The 24,825-nt window shown below is 44.3% G+C and overlaps 1 protein-coding gene across 2 annotated transcripts in view; it reads right to left on the bottom strand.

Annotated features, from left to right (window-relative positions):
• Window positions 1–24,825, bottom strand: part of EPS8L2 (EPS8 signaling adaptor L2) — a 186,566-nt gene that overhangs the window by 15,721 nt on the left and 146,020 nt on the right. For both annotated transcript variants that reach the window (XM_075326874.1, XM_075326875.1), the window contains 8 exons: window positions 22,241–22,402; window positions 19,746–19,892; window positions 16,369–16,448; window positions 9,090–9,208; window positions 8,906–8,985; window positions 5,914–6,040; window positions 5,589–5,677; window positions 649–723 (listed from right to left, as the gene is read on the bottom strand). In XM_075326874.1, the coding sequence (XP_075182989.1) occupies window positions 649–723; window positions 5,589–5,677; window positions 5,914–6,040; window positions 8,906–8,985; window positions 9,090–9,208; window positions 16,369–16,448; window positions 19,746–19,892; window positions 22,241–22,402 (879 nt within the window). The remainder of the gene's footprint in view (window positions 1–648; window positions 724–5,588; window positions 5,678–5,913; window positions 6,041–8,905; window positions 8,986–9,089; window positions 9,209–16,368; window positions 16,449–19,745; window positions 19,893–22,240; window positions 22,403–24,825) is intronic.

The raw sequence follows: 24,825 nt of genomic DNA, 5'->3' as shown, positions 1-24,825 counted from the left end.
GCCACATTTTTTTTTTTTTTTTACAAACTGTTGTGACTTTTTTTAATACATTTTCGTTTAGGTAAAAACACAAAATTTTTTTTATTTTTTGCATAACAATTTGTGTGTCAGAATGCCCATCTAATTATTTTTTCATGAATATCTAGTTGAACAATGCACATAAAATGTAGCCTTGTACTTTAAGAGAATCTGTCAGCAGGTTTTTGCTATGTAATCTGAAGACAGCATGCTGCAAGGGCTAACACAGAGAATACAGGGAAGCCTGTCTTGTTTAAGCAGCAGAACTTATCATTGCTCGGTCAATAATGTCACCTGCACGGCAGTCCAGTATGCCCCCTCCTGTGATTGACACCTCACTGTCAATGTGCAATCTCTATAGAGAGCCTGGTGTGGGCAGGGGCAGCTCTCTCAGCTCTGCTACATACTAAATCTAAAAACTCTGTGTCAGAACGGCTGCAGGCAGTAATCTAAGTGATACATCGTTGGATTCAGGATTTCTTTGCTGCTCTCAGAGGAGGTAACAAAAACTTGCTGACAGATTCCCTTTAAATGCCAAGAAAATGTACAACCACGGACGAACAGTATTTAAAGGCGTATATATAAAAATCATGGCGTTAACATTTCTAGATCAGTAATAAAAGCAATTACCGTTTCCAGTGGGTTAAAGAGAAAGTGGATCAGTTCAGCTGAACTCGGGTTCTGAATGTGTTTCTGTAACTTGGCCTGAAAAGGAAATTATTTCTTAAAATAAGGTACATTGAGTAAGAAAATTATACAAATATGGAGTTTATGATTGTAAAGGCTCGTGTGATGTGGAGAACCCTTTTAAGCTTATAAGAAGGTGGTATGGCCCCTTTACATTGTTAATACATGCCGTGAATTTGTGAGGGGTATTCCTGCCAATACATAGGGTGCCCACCTGTGATTTGGGAAGATCAAAGCCTTGTAGTGCGCATGCGTGGGCCTTTGACCTTTCTTTGCACCTGCGCATCACAATACTTTGCTCTGCCCTCAGCCGGGCAGAGAGAAGTGCACGTGTGCAGGAGCGCAATGGAGGACGCTGTGTGGATGATGTAGAACGCGTCATCCACACGGAGCTGGGAAAGAGGATGGCGATCGACGGAAGGGAGGAAGTGCTGGACTGAGAACAGAAATCCCCATTGCACCCGGCCGCCCCGTAGGTGAGTATAATAAAGGTGTTTTTTACATTATACAGAACGGCCTGGGCTCTTATATACAGTATTCTGGAATGCTGTATATAAGGGCTCACTGGTGGTGGCCACAGCTCATATGGGAAAAACCTGGTGACAGGTTCCCTTTGAAGCAGCAGACTTTGGGTTTAATTGCACCGTTTACCCATCCACAACTTTCTGTTTCAGAATGTCCATAATTAGAACATGTATGGCAATTTTGTCAGTTCTCGTTGTGTGACCTCTGTATACTAAGGCCCCAATTTTAATGAGGGGTGTGCAGGAATAAGATGCATTAGATTCAGAGGTGCATGCCACCTCCGATGAATTTAGGCTAGGTTCACACACTGCGTTTTTTTGACGCTGCGTTTTTGTGCGTTTTTTGTGGCAAAAAACGCACAAAAACGCACCCGCGCCAAAAAAACGCGGCAAAAAACGCATGCGTTTTGCCGCAATTTGGGGCGTTTTTTTGCTCACTGCGTCTTTATGCGTTTTTTATCAGTGAACAAAAAAAAAAGGTCTGATGTCATTTCCTTCTTCAATGTGTTCTTCATTCTCCACTAGTGTATGCAGAAGAGCAGACAGCTGCAGAACTACAAGGCTCAGCATACTCCATCCAATAGTGTATGCAGGAGAGCAGACAGCAGCTGCAGACCTACAAGGCTCAGCATCCTCCATCCAATAGTGTATGCAGGACAGCAGACAGCAGCTGTCGAACTACAAGGCTCAGCATCCTCCATCCAATAGTGTATGCAGGAGAGCAGACAGCAGCTGTCGAACTACAAGGCTCAGCATCCTCCTTCCAGGACTGTATGCAGGATTTCTTTGCCCCACCCCCAAACAAAAAAAATGACGTGGGCTTCGCCATATTTTTGTATGCTAGCCGGGTACAGCAGGCAGGTACGGGCTGCCCCCAACCCCCAGCTGCCTATTTGTACCCGGCTGGGAACCAAAAATATAGGGAAGCCCTTTTTTTTTTTTTAATTATTTCATGAATTTCATGAAATAATTAAAAAAAAAAATGACGTGAGCTTCGCCCAATTTTTGAGTCCAGCCGGGTACAACTAGGCAGCTGGGGATTGGAATCCACAGTGCAGGGTGCCCATGCTTTCTGGGCACCCCCGCTGTGAATTGCAGTCCCGCAGCCACCCCAGAAAATGGCGCTTTCATAGAAGCGCCATCTTCTGGCGCTGTATCCAACTCTTCCAGCTGCCCTGATGCCGGGTGGTTCGCTGGGTAATAATGGGGTTAGGGCTAGCTGTATAGCTGGCCCTAAGCCCGAAATTCATGGTGTCACGCCAATATTAGACATGGCCACCATGAATTTCTAGTAAAGATAAAAAAAAAACACAACACACAGAAAAATATTTTTATTAGAAATAAAACACAACACAATTAGTGACTCCATCTTTATTGAAATAAAGAACCCCCCTCCTCAGTAATCCTGGGTCAAGGGTCCCGCGCCATCCAATCCGGATCCAATATCATCTGATCGGTTTGCTGGAAGGCAAAGCGATCAGATGATGTGTCAGGTTCTAGGGGCTGAATCACATCACACATCAGCTGATTGTATAAAAGCCGTTTATACAATCAGCAGATGCATCGGTGAAAAAAAAAAAATACTCACTTATGTGCTGATTACTGGCAGATCCTGGAGCGATGGGGCGGGAGTCTGATCCCGTCTGATCGCTGCAGCAGCTGCCGGTAATCAGGGATGAAGTCTCCTGACGCATCCGCTGATAGCTTAAACCGGCCGGGCGCCCGCGTCACCGCGATACTTACGATCACCTGATGCGTCAGGTGACTGCATCAGGTGATCCATCGCCAGGTCCTGCATCTATCGGAGGTGTCCCAGCACCAGCGTCTGCACACAGCCGGAGCGGCGGGACCGTGAGAGGAGATGGGAGCGGGTATGGCACCGGGAGTCTGCAGACAGGTGAGTATAACTTTTTTTTTTTTTCTACTGTTCACTTTTGATTTCGCAGCCGCTTCCACCTCCCGCCCAGACATGGCGCCGCACGGCAGCATACATGCACAGGACGGGAGGTGGAAGCGGCGGTGACGGTACCGGGAGGATTCACGCTTCTGTATTTGCTGACAGAAGGAATCCTCTTCCTGTACACGTCACTTTACGACCCACCTCCTGCGTTTATAGCTGCGTTTTTGGTCTTAGAAACGCACTAAAACGCACCAAAACGCAGCTATTTGCGTTTCTCATTGCGTCTTTCAACATCCCATTGCACTCAATGGATGAAAAGCGCAGTGAAAAACGCGGGAATAATTGACATGCTGCGTTTTTGTGGCACCACAAAAACGCACCTGAAAAAAAACGCTGTGTGCAGACAGCAAAAATGAAAACTCATAGACTTTGCTGGGGAAGCAAAGTCATAGAGTTTTCTGAGCAAAAACGCACCCGAAAACTGCGCAAAAACGCCGCGAAAAACGCACTGTGTGAACTTACCCTTAGTGTGACTTATCAGTGGCATGTCCCATTGTGTGCCTCGCCAGAAATGTCACTCCAGTCTAAGACTGGAGTAACATTTCTGGCATAAGAAATGCTGCCACTTTCAATGAATTTAAAGGGTGTTAGTGTAGCGCCCCTGAGCCCCTCAGGGCACTACAAGGAATTGCATCCTGTTGGGGATGCAGGACCTACCCCTGGGACCCGGAGTACCAGTGCCGATACCACCAAAGCACATCCAAAATCCTAGTTCTCCAAATGGTTAAATGGTTGATCAAGTAAGGGGATGGTCACCTAGAGTTAGGAACGAGTCCTGGGATTGGCCAGCCTGGTGGGAGGGGACACACAAGGTGAGACAGAGAGATCTGTGGCACACAGAGACTTGTGCGGACGTGCTCGAGCTGGGTCTGTGCAACGGTGACCCGGGGGCACAGGAGAGAGGTCGCCAGTGCGTGTATATGGACAAGTACCGCTGGGACCGGAGCATGCACAGGGCACAGGTCCCTAGATCAGGCGCCAGTTCTACATGACTTGATAATCACCTGCACGGTGTGGACACCTTCATGGACTTCACCGAACCAAATAATCCGAAGGCATCAGCAGTAAACTAGGATCGGGGTTCGGACACTTACCTCCCCACAGGGTCCGCACTGCCCGCCGTACGGAGAAGGAGACTGCACCCCCAAAAGGGACAGTCGGGCCCCAAACGCTCCACGCTATGAGGTCCCAACCAACAGAGAGTGCCGGGGACAGAGTAACTTGGGTCACTACATTGGCACTGATATTCCATTTGACCTGAACCAGTCATCCACGCGTCGGAGTAAAGGAGGTGTTACAGGCAGCGATATCGCTAGCGATATTGCTGGTGAAAGCACCTGCCCCCGTAGTTTGTGCATCACGGGCCAATTGTTGCCCGTGGTGCACAAAATCGTTTGGAGCCGTCACACGGACTTACCTGCTTAGCGACGTCGCTGTTGCCAGCGAACCGCCTCCTTTCTATGGGAGCGGTTCGTGCGCCGTCACAGCGACGTCACACGGCAGGCGTCCAATTGAAGCGGAGGGGCGGAGATGAGCGGGACGTAATATCCCGCCCACCTCCTTCCTTCCGCATTCCCGGCGGCCGCAGGTAAGTTGTTGTTCGTCGTTCCCAAGGTGTCATATGTAGTGATGTGTGCTGTCTTGGGAACGACGAACAACCTGCAAGCTCAACAAACAACGATTTTTTAAAAAGGAACGACGTGTCAACGATTAACGATAAGGTGAGTATTTTCCATCGTTAACGGTCGTCCCTTGCTGTCACACGCAACAACGTCGCTAACGATGCTGGATGTGCGTCACGGAATCCGTGACCCCGGCAACATATCGTTAGATACATCGCTGCGTGTGACTGGGCCTTAAGTAGAGACTGTTGGTTCCAACCTTGTGTGGTCTCCGTTATTTCCCTTCACAACTCCCACGCACGGCCCTATTTGCGGAGAGCCCAACATCATTGCTGCAACCAGCCCTGGGAGTACCCACATTCAGCAGCGGTGGTTCTCTACCCTTAACCACAACTCGCAGGTGGCGTCACGTACACTAACTTAACTTGCATCACTACTTAAAATAATTCCCCTTTTAGAAGAGAAGCCCAAGGGCACGGGACCGGGCAACGGCCACCAGAGTGACATTCCCATTTGCAACCGCCCGGGACCAAGTACCCCCTTCCCTGGGCGACACATTACCGTTGTCCCATCCTATACGTCCCTTTTTGGCAAATCTGCTTTAAACTGTTGTGAAACTTTCAAAAAGCTGCCATTTTCTTTGTCCAACTCTGCGTTGTGCAAACGTTTTGCAACTATTCAGAGTTTTAAGCACTTTGCTGTATCGGCTTCTAAATGTCATAGGAAGTGGTCAAAGTGTGATAATGAACTACCAAATTGTTAAATATGGCTCCTTACCAACAGGTTAAAGGCCAGCTTCATCTTCTGATAGCAGTCTATGAACTCCTTCTCAGTGGGGGGTTTAGATCGCAGTGTCAGGACGCCCTCTGTAGGGGTGGAAGAACAAAACCCATTGTTGGATGAAACATCAAGATTGCTTTCTAAGGATATAGATTTTGATGTCTAATATGAGTTCACTTATATACATTATTTTATATAATATATTTAGAATAAAATGTTGAAGCAATTGTCAGTAATGTTCTACGTACTTGTAGAGTATGAAGGTGTCTATAGAAAAGCTCATTCAGAAGCATTGCTGCAGTACAAGTAGGGGGCGGATTACCTGCTGGTCCTTTCTTTTTGCTCTTTTTGCCTTTCTTTCTCTGGTCTAGTTGCTGGTACGCCTGTGCTGCTTTTTTTAGCTTTGCCACAAAATACTCGATGTCATCCAGTGTGCAGTTTAAACATTGCTAGAATGATAATAAGCATATAAAATAATAATTAATATCATGTGAAATCTGTACTTGAAACCACACCTTCTGTCTTAAAGGGAATCCGTGACCAAGTTTTTGCCACCTAATCTGAGAGCAGCATAACGTAGGGACCGAGATCCTGATTCCAGTGATGTCACTTATGAATGACCTTAAATGATCGCAAAAGCGGTCAAAATCGTTTGCCGTGGAGAGGTCGTCCTGAAACAAAAAAATCGTTTTCTGTTTATTAGCGATTTTGTTCCTCGTTCCTGCGGCAGCATACATCGCTGTGTGTGACACCGCAGGAGCGACGAACATCTCCTTCCCTGCGTCCACCGGCAATGCGGAAGGAAGGAGGTGGGCGGGATGTTACGTCCCGCTCATCTCCGCCCCTCCGCTTCTATTGGACGGCTGCCGTGTGACGTCGCTGTGACGCCGCAAGATCTGCCCTCTTAGAAAGGAGGCGGTTCGACGGCCAGAGCGACGTTGCAGGGCAGGTAAGTGCATGTGACGCTGCCGTAGCGATAATGTTCGCTACGGCAGCGATCACACAATATCGCACGTATGATGGGGGCGGGTGCTATCGCGCTCAACATCGCTAGCCGATGCTAGCAATGTTGCAGCATGTAAAGCCCGCTTAAGTGTGGCCATTTAGTGGCCGGTATAGGTACTGCTACCTGGTAATCAGAATAGGCAGAGAATAGTTGATCTCTGTGGGTCATCCACAAGAAGAGGAGCCAGCTGCAGGATATAGGCTGATTCCATCTTAAAGGGAACCTGTCACCACTTTATTGGCCTATAAGCTGCAGCCACCACCACCAGGATCTTATAGACAGCATTCTAACATGCTGTATATAAGAGCCCAGGCCGGGGATATAACATAAAAAACACTTTATAATACTTACCTAACTTACCTAACGGTCGCGCGGTGACCCTAATGGGTGTCTCCATTGTCCGGCCCCGCCTCTTTTGGCCATCTTTGTTCTCCTTCTTCTCTAGCCGCGGTGGATGACGGGTCCGCCGTCATCCACACTCGCCGGCATTCAGGTCCTGAGCAAGCGCACTTTGATCTGTGATGAGTAGGGCAGATCAAAGTACTGTAGTGCGCTTGCGCAGGACCAGTGAGTGTGTCGGATGCAGCCGCGTCATGCACCCGTTAGGTAAGTATTATAAAGTATTTTTTATGTTATACCCCCAGCCTTTGCTCTTATATCTTATAACATAAAAAACACTTTATAATACTTACCTAACGGTCGCGCGGTGGGCCTAATGAGTGTCTCCGTTGTCCGGTGCCGGCGCCTCCTCTTTCGGCCATCTTCGTCCTCTTTCTGAAGCCTGGGTGCATGACGCAGCTACATCATACACACTCGCCGATCCTGCCCATTAGGCCCACCGCGCGACCGTTAGGTAAGTGTTATAAAGTGTTTTTTATGTTATAAGATATAAGAGCCCAGGCCGGGGGTATAACATAAAAAACACTTTATAATACTTACCTAACGGGTGCATGACGCGACTACCTCATACACACACGCCGGTCCTGCGCAGGCGCACTACAATACTTTGATCTGCCCTACTCAGGGCAGATCAAAGTGCGCGTGCTCAGGACCTGAATGCCGGCGAGTGTCGATAACGTTGGACCCGTCATGCACCACGGCTAGAGAAGGAGAACAAACATGGCCAAAAGAGGTGGCGCCGGACAACAGAGACGCCCATTAGGCCCACTGCGCGACCGTTAGGTAAGCATTATAAAGTGTTTTATATGTTATACCCCCGGCCTGGGTTCTTATATACAGCATGTTAGAATGCTATAAGAGCCCGGTGGTGGTGGCCACAGCTTACAGGCCAAAAAAGTGGTGACAGGTTCCCTTTAAGTTTAGTCAGTCGAGGAGTAGTGAGAAAGCTGAGTCTGTAGGAGGTATAGTGAGAAGACGTGTATAGCCTGTTATATAACTTAGGTCGAAGGAAGTGAGTGTCTGTGGCAAAGTCAATTCGACCTGACTGACTCTCAGCCAACCCAGGGAATCCGGAACACGTGGGAAGGACACCAGTGAGTACAGGAAGAGGGTCACCTCTATCCCACAGTAGTAAGCACCAAGCCTGAACTCTAATTGCACAGGTTGAGACTGACTCCAGTGGTACTAGTCCTAGAGCGGAGGTTTGGCATGGACTTGGATGAACAGGTTGGTACCAAAATCACCGGTAGACGACCTGCGTCTGATCGCTGACCATCATCGTTATTTAGAATGGAACCCTATGGGTGGGACGATACCAGAAGTCTTGCAGGACTTTATGACTATACCCAGTGAAACCAGGGTGTCATATAGTGGGGTGGAGGACATTCAAACAACAACAATAGCACCAGGAACCATGTAGCAACCGGCAGTAAAAGTTTGTTTTGAAGTCAATTGTGCCATACCGAAGATGTTCAATTGTTCTACCCACAGTAATTATGTGACAGATATACTGTGCGGAACTGTTAGTAAAAGACTGTTGAAAAAGTAACCAAAATCTGTGTCTACGACTCCCGGGCGGGAAAATCCTGATTTGCACTTTGGCTTAACTCCAGGTATGGCTTTGCACACACAAGGACTGCACACCCAGCCAGGAACATGACCACCAATCCCTTTCCCGTTGCTTTGTTCAGATGACCAGGGTGTGGACTGCCGAGAAGCAGAAGCACCCGCGACCATTGCCCCGCACCACCCCCGCAACAAACATATTGTTATATCAGCAGCTTCTACCCTCATCTACTGACTCCTTATCGCTCCCCTGTAGATTGAAATCTGGAAGGGAGGAGTACAGTCACTGCAAACAATCCTTTCAGTATAGGAAACATCTGACTTAAGATCTTTGTCAACTTACTGTGTCTCTCTCAATCCTCCTTGCCAGAGCCTCCCGTGATTCTTCTGTTTCCTGAGACACGTTACTCCTTCGATCGAATTCTCAAAAATTAGAAAAAAAACATATTTTTACAAAAAAGTCGGCAAAACAATTGGTACTTTTTCTGTGACAAAGAGCGAGGACCATCCTGAGAAGGGGAACTTACCAATTTCACTCCCTGAATTTGGGGAGATGACGCGGTTCTTGTTATCGCGTAAGGCTGACTTGGGGGCAGTGTTAGGAGGGAGGATTGATTCTCTTTGCCGGATTCTTTCCTGGTTAACTCTGTAGAATAAGGTAACACAGACATGTTCATTGCTATTTCTCCACTTTTCTGTAGCAACTTCCACCTTTTGTTGGTACAGTATCTGCTCCTTATATTTAATAATTTTGTGCCCCTTTCACACGGTTGTCTTTCTCTTGTAATTCATTTTATTTTTTTCGCATCAACTTTATGTTTTAGACCTATCACATAAACTTTTTTTTTGTTTTGGGTAACACCTCATTCCACTTCCTCCTGGAATTGAGTTTTTGCAGTTTTCAAATTGTGTCTCATATTGAAAGGATTTGTGACTTTTAGTGCTAAAAAGACGTAAAAAGTGGTTAAAGGAAAAAATAATTTTGGGATTGTGTCAAATTTATGAACCATGTGCTCCTTTTTGAATAATTTGGTGCAAAAAAATATTAGTGAATACCATGAGAAAAAACTAAGAAAAAAGTGACTTCAATAAATCGCAGCGTCATCCACACAGTGTCTTCCGCTGCACTCCTGCGCACGCAATCTTCTCTTTGCCCTGCTGCAGGCAGAGTAGCATACTGTAATGCGCAGGCGCAGGGAAAGGTCAAACAGCGTCTGCACATGCGCACTACAATACTTTGATCTGTCCTCAGCAGGGAAGAGAGAAGAGCGTGTGCGCAGGAGTGCAATGGAGGACACTGTGTGGATGACATAGGACGCGTCATTCATACGGAGCAGGGAAGGAGGATAGTGACCGCAACAACTGTTGATCAAGACCAGTGACGTCCATGGGACCGGGCCGCATTGCAGGTGAGTATAATAAAAGATTTTTTTTATATATATATACAAACCAACCTGGGCACTTACTGGATATACCACATTCTAGAATGCTGTATATAAGGGCGTTCAGATGGTGGCCACAGCTTATAGATGACAAATATGGTGACAGGTCCCTTTTAAATAGAAGTTAAAAACTGCTGACTTTGGAAAGTTATTGCTATAAAGGCAGGGGGAAATCTGAGGGCAGCATTCAGTTGTTCAAGAGGCTTACAATTCGCAGAAAATGTAACTCTCTTAAAAAGGTTTTTGTTGAATATGCCATCCAACCTTCGAACAGTTCATAGATGGCGCAGGAATGGTCCTGATATAGTGTTACTGTGTGGTGGTTGTTTTACAACATCCAAAGGACACATATACGAGAGGCTGCTGATAAGTGTTTGGCTTTACCCAAAAATAAACGAGATAGGATGATGAAACTTTACATTTATTCCACATACTCTCCACTGGAGTCAACACACTTCTTACATTGGTATTCCAAGTTTTGTAAGCCTAGCAAAAAGAAGGATTTCGGTTGTGCCTCAAACCAGGCATCCATAGCAGCTATAGCATCAGAAATGGTGTGAACTTTGGAACCCTTGAGGTGTTTCTTCAGGTTTAGAAACAGATAATAGTCGGAGGGAGCTAGATCTAGTCAATAAGGTGGGTGGTCAACCAGCTGGAAGCCCAGCATGACAGTTTTGCCGTGGTCGCTTGTGCAGTGTGAGTGGAGGCATTTTCTTGCAAGAACAAGATGCCTTTGGACAGATTGGCCCGCCTTTTGGTCCTCAGAGTTGCCTTGAATTGGTCCAAACGTTCAATGTAATACCTTGCATTGATGGTGGAACCCTTTTGAAGGTAGTCCACTAGCATCACGCCCTCCTTATCCCAGAACACAGACGCCATCACCTTAGTAGCTGATTTTTGCACCCTGAACTTCTTTGGACAAGGAGAACCACTGTACGTCCACTCCTTTGACTGCTCCTTGTTTTCAGGGTCATACAAATAAATCCAGGTCTCATCCATAGTGACCAGTCGATCCACAAAGTTGTTATCAGTACGGAAACACTGACAAATGGACAGGGACATTTTCACTCACATACATCTCTGATCTGTTGTCAAACATTTGGGGACCCACTTTGCAGATCGCTTTCTCATGTCCAAGTGCTCATGGATAATGACACAAACACGTTCACGGGAAATCCTCATGATGTCTGCTATTGCTTTAGCTGATATTCGTCGATTCTCCAGTATGAGGTTGTGCACAGCATCGACGATGTCCGGAACAACAACCACTCTCTGTCGTCCAGGACGTTCCTCATCATTGGTGCTGAAGTGGCCCGTTTTAAATTTGGCAACCCAGTTCATAAGTTTGGAATATGAAGGGCATTGATCCCCCAATGTCTGCGACATATCACCATGAATATCCTTCGCAGACTTTCCTTTCAGAAACAAGAATTTTATCACTCCTCTGCTCTCAGTTACTGTGAATATCTCATTAGACTCCATTTTGTTTTCCCGCGTGCGTAGAACACTGTCGCCATAAGCAACAAACACAAAAGTTTGAAAACATATATTAGACACAACGCTTTCATGTGATGTTACATTCGTTAACATAGAAACAAAAAAAGATCACAAAGCCAAAGACTTATCAGCAGCCCCTCATATGTGACTGTGCATGAAGCTTATCATGCATATTTCAAGGTTAAACTAGATGACCAGGAAAGATCTTGGGCAACACATAAAGTGTGCAGGACATCTGCTGAAAACTAAAAGGGTTAGCGGAAAAGTCTCCACTTTGGAGTTCCAATGAGCCTTAAAAACCATGTTGATAACTGCTATATATAATTTTGACTATAACAATTAAAATTTACACAACTATTGTTCTCTTTTAGACTCATTTTTGGATGAAACAAACACAGCGTGTGAAATAAGTATTGAACATGTCAATTTCTACATAAATACATTTCTAAAAGGTGCTATTGATATGAATTTCTCTCTAGATGTCGGTTACAACCCATCCAATCCACACAGGCAAAGAAATCAAACCTTAGCTGTCCATAAATTAAGTTATATTTAATAATGGGAAATGACACAGGGAAAAAGTATTGAACACACTGAAATGTATTAAATACTTCCTTCAAAAGCCTTTGTTGGTGATGGCAGGTTCAAGATGCCTCCTGTATAGAGAAACTAGTGGCATACATTGCTCAGGTGAGATTTTGGCCATTCTTTCACACAAACATTCTTCAAATGCTGAAGGTCCCATGGCCTCCATCTATGAACTCTGAGCTTTAGTTCTTTCCATAAATATCCTATTAGATTCAGGTCAGGTGAATGGTGTTAAAGGCAAACATGGTGTGTATTATGGTATCCAAGGAGTTCAATTTTGGCCTCATCTGGCCAGACTATATTCTCCCAGTATTTCACAAACTTGTCTAAATTTTGTTGAGCAGACTTTAAATCCGCTTGAACATGATTTTTGTAAAGCAATAAATTCTTGCGTGGGGAGCGTGCATACAGGCCATGGAAGGTGAGTGCATTGCTTATTGTTTTTGTGGAAACAACTGTATGTGCTGATTCCAGGTCTTTCTGTAACTCTCAACAGGTGGTCTTTGGCTCTTGGACAACTCTTCTGATAATTGTTTTCACTCCTCAAACTGAAATATTGTGGGGAGCACCTGGTTGTGGCTGGTTTATGGTGAAATGATGTTCTTTCCACTTCTGGATTATGGCCCCAACAGTGCTCAATGGAATCTTCAGTAGTTTAGAAATTCTTCTATAACCAATGCTATCATTATGTTTTTGTAATAATAATAATAATAATAATAATGTTACAAAAGTCTTGACACAGCTCACTGGTTTTACCCATCATGAGATGTTTTTTGCGTGACATATTGGTAATGAGACACCTTTTTATAGGCCATTAGTTGAACCAGCTAATATTATTTTTCACTAAGTGGCAATATTGCTTTCTAAAGGGGGCTTTACACGCCGCGATATCGCTAGCAATATTGCTGGTGAAAGCACCCGCCCCCGTCATTTGTGCGTCACAGGCAAATCGTTGCCCGTGGCGCACAACATTGTTAGGAGCCGTCACACGGACTTACCTGTCTGGCGAAGTCGCTAGCGGAGGGGCAGAGATGAGCGGCCCTAACATCCCGCCCACCTCCTTCCTTCCTCATTGCCGGCGGCCGCAGGTAAGCTGTAGTTTGTTGTTCCCGAGGTGTCACACGTAGCGATGTGTGCTGCCTCGGGAACGACGAACAACCTGCGTCCTCAACAATCAATGTTTTTTTGAAAATGAACGACTAGTCAACGATGGACGATTTGGTGAGTATTTTCCATCGTTAACGGCCGCTCATTGGAGTCACACGCAACGACGTCGCTAACGATGCCGGATGTGCGTCACGGAATCCGTGACCCCGGCGATATATCGTTAGATACGTCGTTGCGTGTAACGGGGCCTTAATTCAGCTGGTGTGATGACTTTCCATGGCTTTTTGCACTTCTCCTTGTTCATGTGTGCTATGCTTTTTTCCCTGTGTAATTTCTCATAATTACACATAACTTAATATATAGAAAACTATGGTTTGATTTCTTTGCCTGTGTGGATTGAATGGGTTGTTACTGACATCTAGTGAGAAATTCATGCCAATAGCACCTTTTACTGTACTTAGAAAATGGTTGACATGCTCAATATTTATTTAACAGCCTGTATATTCTATATTATAATATCAAAAGAAAACGAAGCAGTCCTGTACTACTGCGGGGTTACCTTGTTTTTACGGCTGTTAAAGGAGAACGTTTGTTCTAGTCCTCTATTGATAAATGCTGGCTCAGGGTGCAAGCTCCATAGAAGAAGTATCTCCACGATGAAAACCAAATAGAAGGAAACAGCGGCACTATTCACAGCTCAAGCATAAAAATCCATTTCATTCAAAATGTGTGCATAAAATCACAGGGAAGAAGCTGGGTGCAGTTGCTCTTAGGACTATGGCCGTTTCGCGCTTGCTTGCGCTTCAACAGGTCCTAGTTTTTCTAGGACCCGTTGAAGTGCAAGCAAGCGCGAAACGGCCGTAGTCCTAAGAGCAGCTGCAGCCGGCTTCTTTACCACGATTTAATGAACACATTTATATAAACTGGATTTTTATGCTTGAGCTGTGGATAGTGCCGTTGTTTCCTTCTATTTGGATTTCATTCTATATTATAATGCTATATTTATATTTAACATTTCTAAAGACCTTTAAGTTCCCAACTTAAATTCTCGCAATGCCCCAATATAAAATTGAATACGGATAGAAGCTGACAAGAATACAAGAATATTTTATTTGCAGATTTTCAAAATGTGAACTCTGAAAATCAGGCGTTAACATTTTACCTTGTAGACGCTTCACTTGCCGACATTTCTGTGTTTATAACTGTGTGTACTAAATCTCGACCTTGTACTATGTGTCACATATTTAACACGGTGCCTGATTTTACAGCTTTTTTTCTGGGCTAAAGTCCTTTTGTGCAGGCGATGCACAAGCAAGGGTGAAGAACGACTGATTTAGCAGCCAATGTGGACTTTTCTGTCGGCACAAAACACTGCTTTTAAAGAGACTTTCAAAGATTTTATAGAGACTAATTATTTTGATTGTTATCTTTAAAATGGCAGATGACGCTTTCACATGTACAGTGCCTACAAGTAGTATTCAACCCCCTGCAGATTTAGCAGGTTTGATAAGATGCAAATAAGTTAGAGCCTGCAGACTTCAAACAAGAGCAGGATTTATTAACAGATGCATAAATCTTACAATTCAACAAGTTATGTTGCTCAGTTAAATTTTAATAATTTTTCAACATAAAAGTGTGGGTCAATTATTATTCAACCCCTAGGTTTAATATTTTGTGGAATAACCCTTGTTTGCAATTACAGCTAATAATCGTCTTTTATAAGACCTGATCAGGCCGGCACAGGTCTCTGGAGTTATCTTGGCCCACTCCTCCATGCAAATCTTCTCCAAGTTATCTAGGTTCTTTGGGTGTCTCATGTGGACTTTAATCTTGAGCTCCTTCCACAAGTTTTCAATTGGGTTAAGGTCAGGAGACTGACTAGGCCACTGCAACACCTTGATTTTTTCCCTCTTGAACCAGGCCTTGGTTTTCTTGGCTGTGTGCTTTGGGTCGTTGTCTTGTTGGAAGATGAAATGACGACCCATCTTAAGATCCTTGATGGAGGAGCAGAGGTTCTTGGCCAAAATCTCCAGGTAGGCCGTGCTATCCATCTTCCCATGGATGCGGACCAGATGGCCAGGCCCCTTGGCTGAGAAACAGCCCCACAGCATGATGCTGCCACCACCATGCTTGACTGTAGGGATGGTATTCTTGGGTTCGTATGCAGTGCCATCCAGTCTCCAAACGTCACGTGTGTGGTTGGCACCAAAGATCTTGATCTTGGTCTCATCAGACCAGAGAACCTTAAACCAGTCTGTCTCAGAGTCCTCCAAGTGATCATGAGCAAATTGTAGACGAGCCTTGACATGACGCTTTGAAAGTAAAGTTACTTACGGGCTCGTCTGGAACGGAGACCATTGCGGTGGAGTACGTTACTTATGGTATTGACTGAAACCAATGTCCCCACTGCCATGAGATTTTCCGGGAGCTCCTTCCTTGTTGTCCTTGGGTTAGCCTTGACTCTTCGGACAAGCCTGGCTTCGGCACGGGTGGAAACTTTCAAAGGCTGTCCAGGCCGTGGAAGGCTATCAGTAGTTCCATAAGCCTTCCACTTCCGGATGATGCTCCCAACTTTGGAGATAGGTGGGCCCAACTCCTTGGAAAGGGTTTTGTACCCCTTGCCAGCCTTGTGACCCTCCACGATCTTGTCTCTGATGGCCTTGGAATGCTCCTTTGTCTTTCCCATGTTGACCAAGTATGAGTGCTGTTCACAAGTTTGGGGAGGGTCTTAATTAGTCAGAAAAGGCTGGAAAAAGAGATAATTAATCCAAACATGTGAAGCTCATTGTTCTTTGTGCCTGAAATACTTCTTAATACTTTAGGGGAACCAAACAGAATTCTTGTGGTTTGAGGGGTTGAATAATAAATTACCCTCTGAATAAACTTTTCACAATTTAAAAAAAAAAAAAAAAAAGAAATAACATTCTTTTTTGCTGCAGTGCATTTCACACTTCCAGGCTGATCTACAGTCCAAATGTCACAATGCCAAGTTAATTCTGAATGTGTAAACCTGCTAAATCTGCAGGGGGTTGAATACTACTTGTAGGCACTGTAGATATAGGAAACGTTTTTTGCCAAATGTGGTCAGAAGAAAAGTTTAAAGAATACAAAAACTTCACTGAAAACATCCCCAAATTTTTTTATTTTTTACACAATTGGATATTGTACTCACTTGAGAGTCTGTGGTCGCATTTTATTTCCAAGTTTAATGTCTGCAAGTGCACTTTCTATATCATCATGAACCATTTCAGCCTTTGAAACAAAATTTTAGGGTTCATTAAATCTGTACAAATTGTTCAACAAAACGGTCAAAATCGTCTGTACAAAATATAAGGGGTCGATTACAGCTCTATTCCCTCCTCCTGCTTGCCTTCTTTGAATTTACACAGAATAGAGGCCGTCAGTGAAGCAGGAGGAAGCAGCACTGAGCAGGGAATAGAGCTGGAGTGACAGAGGCTTCAGATCTTCAACCTCATTTACATATCATTTCCAATCTAATTTCTCGGTGAAGGAGCAATGGACTGGCCTTGTAAAGGTATCCCTGAACTTGTCTTTCAAACAACTACATGAGCATATAAATAGTTGTTACATTTCCAGAAGATTGCTTCTATGCAAACTTCTAGAAGAATTCACACGAAAGTGTTGTCTCTTTTAGCACTGGTTATAAGCGTATAACATATTTGTTGACATGTCACGCAGTTACACACAGAACTAAAAAAATCTCTAAAACCTTATACTCTTTGTACGGTGCAATAATTACAGGTCAAAGCCCATAACATTTATGTAATAATATAAAACATACACTGATGAGCAAAAGGGCAACAATGATTTGAGCCTTTGACTTTCAGGCTCCATATCTCACCATTCACTATAGCTTTCAGCGTGATACTACCTTCATTTTATAAACAATCATCTTGGCTATCTCATACAATAATTTGACTTGCAACTATTTAGCATACGATTAGTTATGCAGATTCATGTCATTGTATTGTTACTGTTTTGCTCCTAAAAATCTAAATTTATATTTTTATTATTTCGTTATTATTTTGTAAATCTCCCTTGGCATTCAGCACTGCCTGAATCCTTCTGGGCTGGTCAGATTTAAGCAAGTCTCAACCAAAATCTGATCCCGGGTCTCTTCTACACGTTCCCAAGGTTGGTGCAGACTGGTTGACTTTCTTGAGTTTGTATACAACTTTTTATTCCACTCTACCCACAAGTGTTCGATTGGGTTGAGGTCTGGGGACTGTGGGTTCAATCCAGCACCTCTACATCATTGTCATTGAACTACTTTCACCAATCTCGCTGCATGCTTTGGGTCGTTGTCCTGCTGGAACACTATGTAATAATTTTTCATACCCATAGTACTCCAGTTTAAGACATATATCATTTTATAAGATACTAACATACAGCTCAGCATTGAGACCACCATCAATCCTGGTCAAGTATCCAACGCCTTTGGCTGTGAAACAACCCCATATCTTCAAGCTTCTTCCAATGAACCTGACAGTTCCTTCAATTTATTGATATGTTAGCCCCTTTTTCCCTTGTTTCTTCGAGACCCATTTGCACTCATCAGAGCCTCGTCTATTGACTTTCGTCTCATCGCTCTAAATCAACCGTTTCCAATCTTCTGCTGTCCACATTTCGCACTTCATTGCAAACTCGAGCAGACGCTTCTTAGGACAATGTTGAAGTTGAGGCTTCTTCACCTTTTTTTGGGCCACTCTTCCAGACTTGTGTAACGTGCATCGCTCGGTGCTTGCATGGACGTCTGTGACCTCACTATTATGAAGCATACGAGCCACCTCCACTGCCGTGAATGTTGTGCCAAAACTGATAGATCATGTGATGAGCCGACTTGTTGATTCCGATATTTTGCCTGGACGTCCACCTCTTGGCTTTTGAATGGATGGACAGATTTCATTTTGTCTTCTTTCAACTGTCATGGCCTCACATGATGCAGTTTGGCAATTTCCTTGGTCAAAAAACTGCTATCGAAGAACTGAATGATGTTGTTCCTCTTTTCTTGGGAAATCTTCATGGCTGTTTGATTTGAACCAGTGACCTTTCAATTGGGAATCAACCTAATAACACACTGAGCTATTATGGAATGTGAGAACAGGTTGTAATTTGTAGTATACAGGAGGAAAAGATTTTTTATACACCAGGAGCAAAACAGTAACAATGCAACATGACAAGAATCTGCATAACTAATCATATGCTAAATAGCTGCAAGTCAAATTTATGTATGATATAGCCAAGATGATTGTCTATACAATGAAGTTTGAAGCTGCATAGATATCAAGCCTGAGAGTCAAAAGCTCAAAACATTGTTACTCTTTTGCTTGTCAGTGTACATTTATTGCTTGCTAATTGTGGAATGAGGCCATATAACTGCTATAATTATATACAGCACTGTCAAAATGGAAATATGGCATTTCTAATATCATACTGTACTTCTCTTTTTAAAGATATTTTTGTACCTCGAATACCTCTTTTTTTCCCTGGCGGCCTAAGAGTAAATCAGTTGAGGGTCTGGCAATTGGAGCCTTAATGATCCACAAGTTATCATTTATCACTTGGATAACTTAACTATAGGGATAACCCTTTATGTACTATGTTACTCATGATGGCAGCCAATAAAGTTAGCGCAGTGTTGCTATAAAGACATAGCTCGGTGCACAGAGGTTGAACCGCAAATCAACTCCAACGCTATGAAGGCCATCTGCACATTATAACAAGAAGTTCTGGCTCCATTAAAAACACATCAAATATATCCTCTCTAAAATCAAGGCTTCTGAATGATAACTGCTTGTACATAATGAGTCCAATGAAACATGCTGTGGTTTTGGACTAAAGGTCACTTTACACGCTGCAATATCGTTATCAATATCGCTAGCGAGTGTACCCGCCCCCGTCGGTTGTGTGACACGGGCAAATCGCTGCCTGTGGCGCACAACATCGCTAACACCCGTCACACGGACTTACCTGCCCTGCAAAGTCGCTGTGGACGGCAAACCGCCTCCTTTCTAAGGGGGGCGGTTCGTGATGCGTCACAGCGACGTCACACGGCAGCCGTCCAATAGAAGCGGAGGGGCGGAGATGAGCGGGCGGAATATCCCGTCCACCTCCTTCTTCCTCATTGCTGGTGGACGCAGGTAAGGAGATGTTCGTCATTCCTGCGGTGTCACACATAGCGATGTGTGATGCCGCAGGAACGACGAACAACCAGCGGCATGCACCACCAACGATATTATGAAAAGGAGCGACATGTCAACGATCAACGATTTTTGCCATTTTTGCGATCGTTGATCATCGCTCCTAGCTGTCATACGCTGCGCTGTCGCTAACAACGCTGGATGTGCTTCACAAACACCGTGACCCCGACGATATATCGTTAGCGATGTCACAGCGTGTAAAGCACCTTTATGACTCCAAGCAAAATACTGCCAGCTATATATGTCTGCAAAGGTAAGAAGTGAAGCTCAAGTTTCCTTCCACCTTCATTCTTCATTACTTCACAATCTTCATTTTTGTCTCAATTACCTCTATCTCACAGTTGAAAAAATGTATGTCGGGTTTGCTTTGGTCGACCTCCTGACATACTATAAGCAGGAGGTGAGGGTATCGATGAGGACCTTGAAGGCTACGGCACTTGTGGACTATGGAGAGGGGAAAATTTTCCAGTTCTTCCTGTCATAAAAAAAAAAGAGAGAACAATATCAGTAACAGGGTTATTCCCGTCTTATTAGGTGTACAGTACAATGTTGGCTAGCGCTTGTAAAAACAAGCTCTTTTGCATTTTATTTCTTATTACAATTTTCAGCCATTCTTCAGATATTAACAGTTGTTTCCAGCTTGTTTCCTTGGAGACCGACCACCACTGCTATCTAGCTGGTAAACCCTGTATTCGAGCTGACCTGGATTAGGAGGTACCAGCATGCTCCATTAAGCCTATCAGCTTTAAAACAGTGCTTACAAGCTCAGTAGAAAAGAGCTTTAAAGCACTGTGCATATTCTGCTGTCTAGCAGAGGTGGTCAGTCTCCAAGGCAACAAACTGTAAACAAAAGAAATGAAAACTTAAAGCACCACTCAGGCATTGTTTTATTGCACTGTTGAAGTGGTGCTTTAAATCTAAGCCCCCTGTCTCATATTGATCTGCCGCTGCCTTCTTCTGTTATCACTGTCGCTCCTATCGGGTTCCTGCGATTTGAGACCTGCCGCTAGCTCCAATGTTTGCTGGAGTGCACCGGAGGTCACAAATTAATGCAACTCTATGAGAGTGTCACGGCAGGGGCCAGAGGCTAAGGCAGCTGTATAAGACAACACACAGGAAGGGGGAAGAAATGCCCTATCACTAGGGAAAGGGGAAATGGTGACTCCTGACAACAATTTGCAGCACACCCTCATTTCCCTCACCAACACTATACAGGTTCTCCACCGGTCGATGATCTGGAATACCTGGGGCCCTATTACACTTTGGCAAATGGACCCTAAGTAAGGATGGAGGGTATGAGCTCTTCATCAACACCACTAACACTAAAGAAAGACACAAGGGAACAATACTGGGAAAACAACTGTAATCACCAGAGCCCTGGTAGATAGCAAAGACAAACACTTATCTGAGCGGCAACTACAGGAGTCTGGAGCAATAGAAGACTACTTCTCCACAGCTCATTCAGGAAAAAACTATAAACTGCACCCAAATATCCCCAGGGAGAGGTTTACAAAGGAAGTCAGGGGCTTGCAACTGAGAGGAAAAACTGACAGTCTCCCAAGATCCTAGAGTCCACATGTCAAGCTACCACCAGGGGGAGCTGGAGCTCTGCAGGAGAAGACACTACATGGAGCAACAAGAACCAGGAAGTAGATACACAGTGTGTGCTAGTACACTGTCTCACAGCACAGCTGGGGATTAGAGCTGCAGGGTGTGCAAGGAATGGTTGGGCAGGCTGAGTCAAGCACAGTACGGGCAGAAGGAGGACCGGAGGAATGAGCAGAAGCGGGGTTGAGGTCAGGCCGAGGTCAGTACCAGAGGAAGCAACAGAGTGGGGAAGTAGGAGAGGGGACAGAAGAATGGAGGGGCGACTAGGGAACGGAACACAGACAGAGAACGAGGGCACAGGGAGGAGATGGATCAGGATAACACTTACAGGACCAGCAATCACAGGCAAAGCAGCGCCAAGCTTATAGCTGGCACTGGTTCACTGGAACTGATGGTATTTAAAGCATCCTAGCTCCGGAAGTGAGGCCCGAGAGAAGGCTCCGCCCCCTAGCCATGTGGACGGGGAATCGATCCATGACACACACCTGCAGAAACTGTCAGATAACAATACGTGCTGCCAATCTCTGGAATTTTCTAACATTTATTGCCACATGATTGTCAGCCAGCTGTGATACCTCTAGGACAGGCCATGATATATTCGTGACAGAGAGCCTCCATCTGGCTCTCATAGAGATGCATTAGGAGTTGTGACAAAACTTCTTACTTTCGGCTGGTCAGAAGTTACAAACACCAGATGGCACCGTGGGACCAGAGCTGCACCAAAAAAGCATGAAAATGCCGTAGGGAGAGTATATGACAGGAGATTTACAGATAAAGTGCCACTACAATGCTTAAACTCCCCAAAAAAACGCTGGAGTGGTGCTTTAATACAGTATATAAAAAATTACTAAAAAAATGTAATAAGCAGTAAAGTTCAATTTTGCTTGTATTTAGAAACACTATTCGACACTATATACAGTATTTATGAAAATGGGTTATAAACCTCTAAGATAGATATCTTGTCTTGGCTGGTTCACACGGCCAACATTCAATGGTCCAAGTATGGACCACGATGTCTGAACTGGCCATGGGTCTCCGGACTTAACCCAGCAACGTCATGGGCACACTTGTTGAGTTTGAGTCAGAAGACCTGTGGCCAGTCCAGAAATCGTGATCCATACTTGGACCGTGCATGTCGACTGTATGAAATTGAATTTATATTGCCAAACGACTCCCTCATACTCCTCTCTTGGTTGTATGTAGAAAGCATCATACCTGGGTGGCACAGTCTAGAAGGCTGATGGATGTGCTCATTACTTGAAGAACCATTTCCTGGGCCCAAATCTTGTCCTTTGATTCCAACTGTAATAATTGTTTGATGGCATCTTCCACTGTGCCGAGGGAATCATTCTTATCCATCAAAAATGTTGCCAGGTGCTAGAAAAAGAAAAGTAGTAATTGATACGTTTTGCGTCATTAATGCAGTGTGGAGACGTTGATACAGGACAGAAATGTTCACGTGAGAAGACATTTAGTTGCAGGTTGTAGACTACTGTCACGGGATTTGTTTTGAGCCATGTGTGTAAGACGGGTGCAGCCTAAGTTAGGGTTTCAATTCATGGTTAGAGTTGAGCGGATTGGTTATAATCCGTGTCCGGCGGATCCGGATCGGATTGCCACAGAAGTCCGGATCCGATCCGGAATCCGCGTCCATGTAAATCAATTGGGAGCCGGGACGAGAGAGAGAGAGAGAGAGAGAGAAAAAAAAAAACCCGGATCCGGTTCGTGCACCCCGAATCCCGGGTACTGGTCGGACTCGGATCGGGCTCTCAAACCGTGCGGATCTGGATTTTGCGGATCCGGGTCCGCTCAACACTATTCATGGTCCATTATTTTACATGTCTAATTAGTACAGAATTTTGGAACAATTTATACTTAAAAGTCTAAACACTTTAAACACAAAAATGATTAAAGTGCAGAACTCTACAATGTAATCATTCTTCCGTTGAAAATGAAGGTGTATTTTAAAGGGAATCTGACAGTAAGATCAATCCCCTAGACATGCAGATCTTTGAAATGTAAATCCATCAACACATTTTTAGCTTCTATCTGATGTTGTAAACTTTTGACTTTGCAGAAAGTAATAAAAATGCCTTAAAACATTTTCTTTTATTATTCTGCCATTTATAAGTAATTTTGGGTCCTAATTGACCTAAAACAGGAAAGGTTTATTCTGATTTAATGTCAGATAGTGAGAAAAACCTGCAGATGTGTCTTTTTAGATCTATGTAAACTTCTGGTTTCAAGTGTATTTCCCATGGGGATCAAAATCTGGCACTTGAACATTTAAAAATGACTCAAAAATGTCGATCAGTTAAACTTCTGCCCAACTGAGCTGTTTTGGCAGCTCGGACTGGCCCACAGGAGAGCAGGAGAATCCACTTTTGGGCCCCTTTGCCGAAATATGTCGCTTACCCCCTAAACATTATCAGTAGCTGTCAGAATACACTTGTTTCACTATGTACAGACAGAAGAAGCATCTTAGCATTCGTTATACAAACTACCCAGTATATTATTATATGGAAGCATAGGTAAACTTGTGATGTAATATTTGTATGTTGTTGATCAGTTGGCCCCCAGAGTCAATGTTACTAGTGGGCCTCTGCAGCCCCAGTATAACACCATGTTTGGGTCTGTTTTTTTTTTCACATGCTCAAACATTTATATTACATACCTTGTAGAAATCCCTTAGCTCTCCTGATTCTGCTGCTATTTTCCATTTAGTGCTGTGTCGCTCTATTGCACAGATATGAAAAAATTTAAAAAAATGAGTCAAATACTTTGTAAAAATCCCTGAGTTCCCCTGATTCTGTCACTCTTTTCCATTTTGTTCTGCATCTCTCTGTTGCACAGATATTCTCTTTTCTTTCTTCTGGAGTGCACTATGTGAAATCTCTGCTTTCAGTCCAAATTCTTTTTTAGAGTCTTCCCTGGGGTCGTGCGCGTTTACCCCTCCCTCCCATACACTGCTATACTTGGTTGTGTATGAAAGGGAGGAGTGAAAGTGCATGATCACAAGAGAGACTCTGAAGAAGCTGTTGGACTGAAAGCAGAGATTTCACATAATGCACTCCAGAAGAAACAAAAGAGAATATCTGTGCAATAGAGTGATGCACAACAAAATGGAAAAGAGTGACAGAATCAGGGGAACTCAGGGATTTATACAAGGTATTTGACTCATTTTTTGAGCAAGAAACAGGTCCTCTTTTACCCATTAATAATTTTTTTCATAGCCTTATTTGACAAGGGATTTTGGCAATATTCAATGCATTTGGCTTCAGGACCAGAACAATTATATTAGACCATCTGGTATTGGACTATGCAATTACCACTGGGCTACAATTGTCTTAATCTTATCTAAGTCTATTTATATGAACCTGGCAAACCTGAAAATATATCCTTATTGCTTTGTAATAAAAAATGTTTTATGATGATCAGAAATGGAACGCTGGTATATTTCTGATACTGAATCAGAAAGTAGATAGGCTGTCATGTTCCATGACTTCGCTGATTTCTAAAGGCTACTTTACACACTGCGATATCGGTCCCGATATCGCTAGTGTGGGTACCCGCCCCCATCTGTTGCGCGACACGGGCATATCGCTGCCCGTGCCGCACAACATCGCCCACAGCCGTCACACATACTTACCTGTCCGGCGACGTCGCTGTGACCGGCGAACCGCCTCCTTTCTAAGGGGGCGGTCCGTGCGGCGTCACAGCGACGTCACTGAAACGTCACTGAACCGCCGCCCAATAGCAGCGGAGGGGCGGAGATGAGCGGGACGTAACATCCCGCCCAC

The sequence above is a fragment of the Anomaloglossus baeobatrachus genome, chromosome 10 (assembly GCF_048569485.1).
Source record: "Anomaloglossus baeobatrachus isolate aAnoBae1 chromosome 10, aAnoBae1.hap1, whole genome shotgun sequence".
Classification (NCBI taxonomy): domain Eukaryota; kingdom Metazoa; phylum Chordata; class Amphibia; order Anura; family Aromobatidae; genus Anomaloglossus; species Anomaloglossus baeobatrachus.
The sequence above is the reverse complement of the archived record's forward strand: the minus strand, read 5'-3'. Positions and strand labels throughout refer to the sequence as shown.